Below are 9,987 nucleotides of genomic sequence, written 5' to 3' on the forward strand. Positions count from 1 at the left end.
TTTGTTGTGAAAGTGTTGTAGACGTAACACTTCTCTTATTGAAGCTACGAGAAATCTAAGGAAACGATAGGTGACTAATTAAGATTGTATCAAGATGATGGAAAGATGTGCAAGGTATTTGAAGGCAGCAGTCCATCGCGCTGTCTCATGGTGGTTCAGGACTACACAAATTAGCTTAGAGGAAACAAAATAGTAGCTTTGCAAAGAGTTTGTTTCATGGCCAAGACTTGGTAGAAGCTGCAAGCCCTACACGTGCTGAGGACACCAATTGGAATGCTGGGCCTGGGACATGGCAGCCTTGCATGGGCTAGGTTGTGATCAAGTTGTTGTGCAATGAGTAGGTCAATAGGGCTAGGCTACCTGATTCTGTAGTGTGCTAGTTTAGTGTGGGAAACAAGAAATGGGCCGTGTTTAGCATGGCAAAGTGGGCTATGTTTGCATATGAGTGATGATGTGATAAATGAGTTGGACGTGTTGTTTGGATGATGCTAGCCAGAATGCCAGATTTAGAGGTGGCATGGGCATGGGCTAAACCCTCCGTATGGTGGTGCTCATGGGCAAAGCTTCATGTTGGGTAGGTGTTTTTGGGCTGCTAGACAATGTTTGAAAACTGAACCATTCAAATAATAAAAAAGGGAATAGGTTAAAGGTTTTTGAGCTCAAATTGGAGATTGATTAGATGTTGAAAATTGATGATGACACAATTAATTTAATATAAAATTAAATGAATTAAATTTGTAAACATTAACAAAATTGTCTTAAAAAGTCTAAATAATATTATACAAATTTCAAATGAATTTTCACAGTTTTTATAAGGTAATAGAAAATGATAATACGTAAACAAGCCTAAATAAAATTGTTAATTATTCCCCAAAATTGAAATCATTTTAATATAAAGGTTAAAAATATTTTTTTCCCTAAAGTTTGCTTGAATTTTGGTTTTTGTCTCTAAACTTTAAAAAATTTGTTTTTCATCCCTAAATTTTTTAAAGAGTTTTTCTTTCTTTTTTGAGTTTTTCAATAATTTAGGAACAAAAAAATAACTTTTAAAATTAAGATTTGGTAAGTAACATTTTTAATAGTCTAGAGATGAAAAAAAAAATTACTGGAAATTTAAGGATGAAAACAATATTTTAGCCTAATATAAAATAAGATCACTTTAAGAATAAATTTATAAATAGCACATTCTTACGGAAAAATTATAATTCATAAATAATAAATAAATTTAGAAAAAAAATACAAATTCAAGGGTAACAATATATGGAGATGTGGTAGAATAAAATTAAACTATTATCATTTCAAAACAAAGGTCTCAACAATGTCAGCTAGCCTAGTCGTTGGTAACTTGGTATGCCTTAACTCTAATTTAGTAACTTGTGGGGTTGTGGTTCGACTCTGAAAACCATGCTGCCAGGTTATTAGGCAAGGCTTGCTAAGGACTCAAACATGTGCAAACTATGTCAACAGGAAGTACGTCTAATGGGTTAGTCAGAAAATAGAGGGTTAAGCCTAGGTGGCCGTGTGTTTAGACTTTAGACTGAGTGAGGTAAAGTAATAAAATTTGGGGTGTTTACTCTTATGTGTTGTTTGCTTACATTGTATCCTGTGTTTACTTGATTCACACAAACTATTTTTATAAATGTGTGAGTATTGGTTAATGGATGAGATTAATTAGGCAAAAAAAAAAAAAAATTGGAGTGAAATACTCTCTATGACACCTAGAGATATGGTTAGAAAAACTCAGAGATGTATTGGATTGGGGTTTCTTTTGAGGCAATATAAAATCATTGTAAACTCTTTATTTTTTGATAGGGAAGATTTTTTGCCACTAGCTCTCATAGATGTAAGCAAGCTGTCGAACCCCACAAATATATGTGTGGGTTTCTTTTTATTTATCTATTCATTAATATTGAGAAGATCCAAAATCTTCAACTGACATTATAGGTAGACATGATTAGATATATAGAAGCTGCATATATTTTGTTTACAACAAAAAGTGGAGGGGAGGGAATTGAGTCTTTTATGTACAAAAACAAGGAAAGTAAAATGAAAGGAAAATTATTATAGTCAAGCCAATTATTCAAGGCCCAGGTCATCCCCGTTGTAAAATGGAATGATGGACACTACCAACCATTAGAGGCAGCTTTATGAACTATATCTCCACAAGTAGTCTCATTCTGACTTGGGTTTTATTGTTGTCTTTCTAGTCGATGCTTGAGACCCACTTGTACATCTCCCTATGAACTTCAGAACCTCATCAATCAGAATCACGGGGAATGCAACTATGAAAACCAAGAGCCATTCATTCAAGTTGAGGGGCACGATGCCAAATACGTGCGATAGGAATGGGACATAGAGGATCAAGAAGTGCAGGCCAAATGAGACAGACATGGCCAAAAGGAGCCAAGGGTTGACCCATGGGGGCATTGTTAACAGGCTTCCATCCTCGGAAAGGGCATTGAGGGAGTTGAACATTTCAATGGAAACCAACACAGAGAGTGAGAGTGTCATGGCTTTCACTTTCCCAGCTTTGAAATAATCGCAGGGGTCATCGAAAGAAACAAGTTGATTGCCTGCTGTGAAGGGTGAAGCAGTAAAATTTGTCCAGGTTGAGCACTGCCCCCAGTTGGTAAGTTGTGAATATGTGACTAAGGTGTGACCATCTCCACTGAGGTCAATGCCCAGGAAGGAACCATAAGTATACCAAATGATAAATATACCAACTGTTGCCACCCCAACATACAGCCCGATGACCTGTGTAGGAAAAGTCAGAGTGGATAAATTATAGATTCAATCAAAGTAGTGATTATCACAATCTCACTAGTGTACAACATCCATACACACCGTCATTGTTCATGTTTTATTGTAGATATCACGTACGCAATTCTGGATATGATATGTATGAAGTGTACAATATTGAGTGTGTAACAAGATTTTTCCATTCAGTTAAAATTTTGAGTCTTATCAGGGAAAATGGCAGAAATCTTGAGTATTAAATCGACATAAAAGTCAAGAGCCTTATAGCTCAGTGGTTTACCTATTCTCCTTATAAAGGAAAACCAGGGTTGGAATCTGCCCTGCCCCGTTATTGTAACGATCGAATTATCAAAAAATAATCAAAAGAAAGTTTGGAACAGAAGTAAAAGGAGAAATACCAAATAGCGGAATAAAGTCCAAGCACTGATTAGAGAGTCATCACTTCTACGAGGTGGTTTCTTCATTACATCCTTATCTGGAGGATTAAATCCCAGAGCAGTAGCAGGTGGCCCATCTGTAACAAGATTGACCCACAGAAGTTGAACAGGTAGCAGGCCTTCTGGAACACCTAAAGCTGCTGTTAGAAATATAGAGGCAACCTCACCAATGTTGGAGGAAATCATGTACCTGAAATAGGGTGGAACCACAAAAAATACATGTTGCCATGTCTTAGTATCTAAATTAATAGGGTAAAATGGTAGTTGACTTAAAGGAAATTTCTAAGATTTATATATTAAACAAAGTTTAAGGGGTGCCTTTCAAAGTGCTACCGATCTTGGGTGTGCTAGGATTAGATAATTATACAAATTGACTTGCATAAGTGTTGACAATAAGTTATTTAGCCTATATAATATTCCACTGTCAACAACAAGTTTAGACTCAGTTCACACAAATACAAAATGAATAAGCTAAACAGTGGTGAAACACTAGATTAAAAATTCACTCCAGAAGTCAGAATGCACGTCAGAAAACATGTATGGATAATGAAAAAGATATTAGTAGAACAGGTAATATTGTATCAAAGGAGAAGGCAGAGGCCCACGAACACAGGATTTATAATTGTTAAAAACATTACTCCAAGCCCCAGTTAGGAAATATCTGCAAAATCCAAAGAGGATAGTACCTAGTAATTATTTTATTATGATTTTATACATGTTCCCTACCAAGCAATATATCAACAACCTCCAAGCCTTAATCCCAAAATTTTGCAGTCAGGTTACTAAGCAATATATCAATTATTTAAAATAGAAGAGAAAAGAAAAGTCCAATGCAAAATGATTTCATTGACATAACACAGAAAACACTATATTGTGTGTGTCAATATGAAGGAAACCATGTTTTCTGTATCAATATGAAGGAGACTACAAATTTTACTATACAATTCCCTAACAAAGTAAGTATGCTATACACAGAGGCAGTTCACAGGCCTCAAAACAAAGTAACAATGTTATCATTTATACTATTTCATATCAATACACAGGCCACCAAATAAGCCAAATTTTAATTATCTCTTAAGGCAAATAAGGTTAAGGCACAACCCTTAAAGATCTATGGATAAAAATATAATGAAAACAAGAAAAAATATGAACCAACCTGATAAAAGCCTTCATGTTGTTGTAGATAGATCTGCCTTCACCAACAGCAGAAACAATTGTACTGAAATTATCATCTGACAACACCATGTCTGAAGCTTCTTTCGCAACCTGAAAGAGGGAAAGAAATAATGATTATAATACAACAATGGTGATTTATAAGGAACATAGGACGATAACAAGTTACAAATTTTTGACCAGGAAACAAAGTCTTGGCATTACAAGTCAACCATAATACTGAATTCATACTCCTTTGTTCTGACTACTAGTGCATAGGTAACACAATTCCTGTTCAACAGTACCCACTGTTACGAGTCTGTCAAATGCATCTCATCACTTTCTATACAATTAAATGGAAGATTTCCATTTTCTATAAGCATGCCCTCTCTGGCCTCTCTGTAATTCAAGGATTAATATTTGTGCACTTTTCCCCTGCTGATTTATTTTAATGAGTTGCCTTTCCCACTGATTATGCCTATTATTTAGGTTTACCAATCAACATGTCATGCACATCAAAATGTAGTTTTGAGAAAATTATAAACTAAATAGTAAGAAAAACAAAAATACCTCTGTTCCAGAAATGCCCATTGCAATCCCAATATCAGCGAGTTTTAAGGCAGGTGCATCATTCACCCCATCACCGGTCATGGCAACCACCTCTCCATCCTCTTTCAGCAACCTCACAATCTCTTGTTTGTGCCCTGGTTCAGCCCTAGAAAATAGGAGACCACAGTTTTGTCTTAGATGGCCCTTCTGATCTTTCAGTTCCATGAACTGTTTTCCTGTTAAACTTTTTGAACTTATGTCTTCATTAGGCCCAAATACACCAATTTCTTGACATACAGCTTCAGCTGTATTCTTATTATCTCCCGTAATAACCATAACACGAATCCCAGCTGCTCTGCAGTCCTTAATTGCTTGGAAAACCTCTTCCCTAGGAGGGTCCTATGAAGATTTAGAAAAGCGATCACGCAAGGTTAGGCCATTAATATAGAAATAACATGATGGACTAAGTAAAAAAAAAGTGGAATTAGCAATGTCAAGACTCACCCTCAGTCCGGCCAAACCAACAAAAATGAGGTCACTCTCAATTGATGGATAATTGGATGGATCAAGTAAAAGTGCATGGGCTGGGTGATCTTCACCATCGTAGGTTTCAAACTCACCAAGCTCTTCCTTGTATGCAAAACCAAGACAGCGTAATGCACCAGTAGACATCTCCTGAAGGGCATCTAGGATGAGTTTCCTTGTATTCTGATCCAGTGGTAAAACAGAACCATCAAGCAACTGAATCCTAGTGCTCCTCTCTAATACATTTTCTACAGCACCCTGCAATAGTTAAGCACTTTAAATTAGAATTCTATATCATTGTACAATTGACAAAGAGAATAACAAAGTTTTGAGAAAATTTGCAAATTATCAGCCTGTGTTAAACATCATTGTTTAATTTTGAAAACATTAAACAAGCTCTTGATTGTATTTTAAAATTTTAAGTTTTAAACACGCCAAGCAACCACTTAAAACAGCTTGATATAAGGCAACATGTGACTGCTATCATACATAAAAGTTTAACGGAACCATTAAATTCTTAGAGGATTTCCAAAGGAACCTTGCACTTCAGATACCTCCAATTAAAAAATGGGGGAAAAAAGCAACTTTTTGGTCAAAGAGAACCAATGTTGTACCACAAAAACATTGCTATATTTAAGAGAGAGGAAAAAATAGTGCCCTTATATATAATATACTACTAGTTGTTTTTATCTTCCTCAAAAAAATATCCTCTAAATGGTCATTAGTTCTACCATACTCACCCCTCTATGACCTCATCCCAAAACCTCTTAAAATTTTCTGGCTTGTATTTGAAGAAAAGAAAAATAAGAGAATAACCTCTACACTAGCCGCATTTGGCTAATGATGTGTGTATGAAATTGACAAATCAAAGTACACTAAAGACTACACCGAAAAACTGCATGTTCCATGTACTAAACCATCAGTTACACACACACATTCAGAGAAGGAGAGTACACCTTCACTAGCAATGACTTCTTCCCTGCACGTGAATTCACAATAACACCCATGGACTTCCTATCACGGTCAAACTCAAGAGATGCAATCCGAGGTTCATTTTCATTCCACAGCTGGCAGCAACCTGAATATACATAAAGTAATTTTTTACCAAAAAAATAAAATGGCAGCAGACTGCATAAACTATCAAGGTTAGAGTGGATGGTGGGGTAAGAACTAAGAACATTAAATCCAAATACACACTTTTTGTCACAATTCTTAATGTGTCATGCTATGATTAGTGTTAATAAAAGTGGTGTCCGCAGTAGGTCCATTTGAAAGTAAATTTGCTTAAATTTTACAACTCCAGCGGTTCTTAAAACAAAAAGAAAAAAAATTGTGAAAAATTGTGTTCCTAGAATTAAGTTTGCCGGTTTCAATTACTTACGTAGCACATCATTCTTTGGTGATTTTGGTGATTTAGGAGATTTCGGTGTCATCGGTGCTTCATCATATTTAGATCCTTCAGGATGGCCCATCTTCTCAACCAAAACCTGAAACGCATAGAGCAGGGCAGATTAATTGAGAATCTCAACAACAATTTCAACTTTCTTTTGCAGAGCAGGGGCATATACAACAGTAATTCTAATACCACACAAAACACAGTAACACCATTTGCAACAATAAAATAAAATTCAAGAACAAATTTTTTTTATCCCAATCACACAAGTTATAGCAAACAAAAGGAAACAGAGAAAATCACCTTTAGAGCTGCCTCAGTAGGAATGCCATGGGCCATGTACTTGTACTCTGCTTGAGCAATGTCAGCATCGTTGCATAGAGCAGAGATTTTAGCAATCATTTGAAGATTAGCATCAAAATCAGTTGGCCAATCATGTATTTTACCGTCAAATGGATTGTATGTAGTGCCATCAACCTTAAACGATCGCAAGCTATCAACACTGCTCCCCATAGCCACAAGCTTCGACACTGCCATCTGATTAGTAGTCAACGTACCAGTTTTATCAGAACAAATCACAGTGGTACATCCAAGAGTTTCAACACTTGGCAGCTTCCTCACAAGGGCATTCTTCTGAGCCATCTTTCTCGTCCCTAGTGCCAAACACGCTGTAATAACAGCCGGTAATCCTTCGGGGATAGCAGCCACAGCCAATGCCACGGCAATCTCAAAGTAATAAGTACACTTCTCGAATGAAAACTTGAAATTCCTTGGCCACCCATTTTCATTGTAATCCCAAGTGAGAAAGTACTTCACATTTATAATCCACACAACCGCACATGTAACTCCAATTATTTTTGTCAGAGTTTCACCAAACTCATTGAGTTTCTTTTTCAAAGGTGTGTCTTCTTCGCATAGCGAAGCCTCTTGAATTTGCTCGTGCACTTTCCCAATCTCTGTTCCCATTCCTGTCTGAGTAACCAAGCAAACGCAATTCCCATTAACAACTGTGGTTCCAGCAAAAACCATACACCTTTTTCCTTGAATGTCAGAGTCTTCTGGGACAGCTTTAGTGGTCTTATTCACAGCCGCACTCTCTCCAGTTAGAGACCCCTGTTCGATCCTCAAAGTCGAGCTAATCAATTGCAATACACGCATATCTGCAGGGACTTTATCACCAACCTTGAGCTCAACAATATCACCAGGCACGAGCTCCTTGGCAGGAAGATTAGCAATCCTCTTGCCATCTCGAATAACAGCGGCGTGCTCGGATTGAATCTCCTTAAGCGCTTCGAGTGCCCTTTCCGCATTGTTTTCCTGCCAAACTCCAACAATTGCGTTCACAATAAGGATCAAGAAAATCACCAAAGGCTCCACGAAGGCAGTGATTTCCTTCTCAGCTCCCTCCTCGCCATCATACCAGGCAAGAATAAAGGAAATCACCGCCGCAACAAGTAGGATTCGAACCAAAGTGTCGTTGAACTGGTCGAGCACAAGAGCCCAAATCGACTGGGACTCATGCTTCTCCAAGTCGTTGTAGCCATAAGTTAAGATCTTCTTCTCTACCTCATAGGATCGAAGACCAATTTTTTTGTTCACTCCGAAGTGTTTTTCACATTCTGCAACATCTTTAGCCCACGCTGGGAACACTTGTCGATTGGCACGTCGAGGACTAACGATTTCTCGAGCACCGTTCTCTTGTCCTCCTCCTCCTCCTCTCCCCATTGATGAAATCAAAGATTATGGAACAACAAAAACTCTTAGAGCCTCAGTTTATAAAAGATTTCAAAAACTTAGGCTTTAGCTCTTCCCCACTTTAGCAAGCTCCGAATGGCGCAAAAAAAAAAAAAAAAAAAAAAAAAAAAGTGTGTTTAAAGTAATAGTTTAAAGTGACAAAAAGACAAAAGCTTTCAATGATTCGAAGTGGGCACGCTCAAAAATCTAGAGAAATGGGTGCTTTTTCCAGTGTGCTTCCCACAATCTGTCTGTGTGTATAGTGAAATATAGGATTCGAGGGAGGGGCTCACTGGTTGAGTCTGCGGTTGTTTGTGACATTGTGTGTTTGACTTAAAAAGGAGAGGGTAACGAATTGTCAGGTCAATTAAGAAATATTTAGGAAGTTTCCTGGTACTCTCCGAGTGATTATAATACTAAGGAGATGGTGAAGGCGTGACGTTTGCTAAGATCTGACAAATTCGGCATTAGTTTATTACACAACCTGTTCTTCATTCTTGCAAACATGGTGAAGGTCTTTTCAGATGCCTTTGAAATGTAAAAAAGTTGAGCATGTTCATGGCTGCCCTAAAGGCTAAGCAATCCTTGAAGTTGAAGATGATAAAAACGGGTTTCACCTGTGTTAGGAAGAAGTGAAAGCAACTAAAGTTCAATAAAAACTTAGATTTTTTTATTATTATTTTTTTTAATGTTAATCTTGTTGTATACAAATTTTAAGAAAAAATGGTTTGATTGTATTAAGAATTCTACCTTAATTATTGTTGTTACAATAATTTTAAGACTACAACTAATTTTACAACTATCTGACCTAATCGATAGTGAGTTGTTTAAAATTAAAAAAAAAAAAAAAAAAACTGTGAATTTATGTAAAAGTGATACAATCAATCATAGTGAAAATGGTTTTAGATGCTTTGAAATGTAAAAAGGAATATGTTCATGGCTGCCCTAAAAGCTAAGCAATCCTTGAAGATGATAACAATGGGTTTCACCTATGTTAGGAAGAAGTGAAAGCAACTAAAGTTCAATAAGAATTTGGATTTTTTATTGGTTAAACTTATTGCACACAAATTTTAAGAAAATTGGTTTGATTGTATTAAGAATTCTACCTTAACTATTGTCATTACAAAAATTTTAGGACTACAGGTAATTACACAACTATTTGACCTGTTTGATTGTGAATGGTGAAAAAAAATGATTTTTTTTTTTTAATGTAAAAGTGATGTAGTTAGTCATAGTGAGCGTGGTTTCAAATGCTTTAAAATGTAAAATGAGCATGATCATTCTGCCCTAAAGGCTAGCTAAGCAATCCTTGAAGATAATAAAATGGGTTTCATCCATGTTAGGAAGAAGTGAAAGCAACTAAAGTTCAATAAGAAGTTGGATTTTTTATGGGCTAAACTTGTTTCCAAATTTTAAGAAAAGTGATTTGATTGTGTTAAG

General features: G+C 36.4%; 1 protein-coding gene across 1 annotated transcript; it reads right to left on the reverse strand.

Moving 5' to 3' along the window:
• Positions 1-1,846: 1,846 nt before the first annotated feature.
• Positions 1,847-8,644, reverse strand: LOC112006099 (calcium-transporting ATPase 1, endoplasmic reticulum-type). Its single transcript, XM_024038402.2, has 8 exons — positions 7,117-8,644; positions 6,802-6,907; positions 6,377-6,498; positions 5,400-5,678; positions 4,917-5,294; positions 4,351-4,460; positions 3,156-3,384; positions 1,847-2,754 (listed from the first exon to the last, which is right to left on the reverse strand). The coding sequence occupies exons 1-8, from the start codon at positions 8,536-8,538 to the stop codon at positions 2,173-2,175; spliced, it is 3,228 nt and encodes a 1,075-aa protein (XP_023894170.1). The 5' UTR covers positions 8,539-8,644; the 3' UTR covers positions 1,847-2,172.
• Positions 8,645-9,987: the final 1,343 nt, after the last annotated feature.

The sequence above is a fragment of the Quercus suber genome, unplaced genomic scaffold, assembly GCF_002906115.3.
Source record: "Quercus suber isolate HL8 unplaced genomic scaffold, Cork oak 2.0 scaffold_88, whole genome shotgun sequence".
Lineage (NCBI taxonomy): Eukaryota > Viridiplantae > Streptophyta > Magnoliopsida > Fagales > Fagaceae > Quercus > Quercus suber.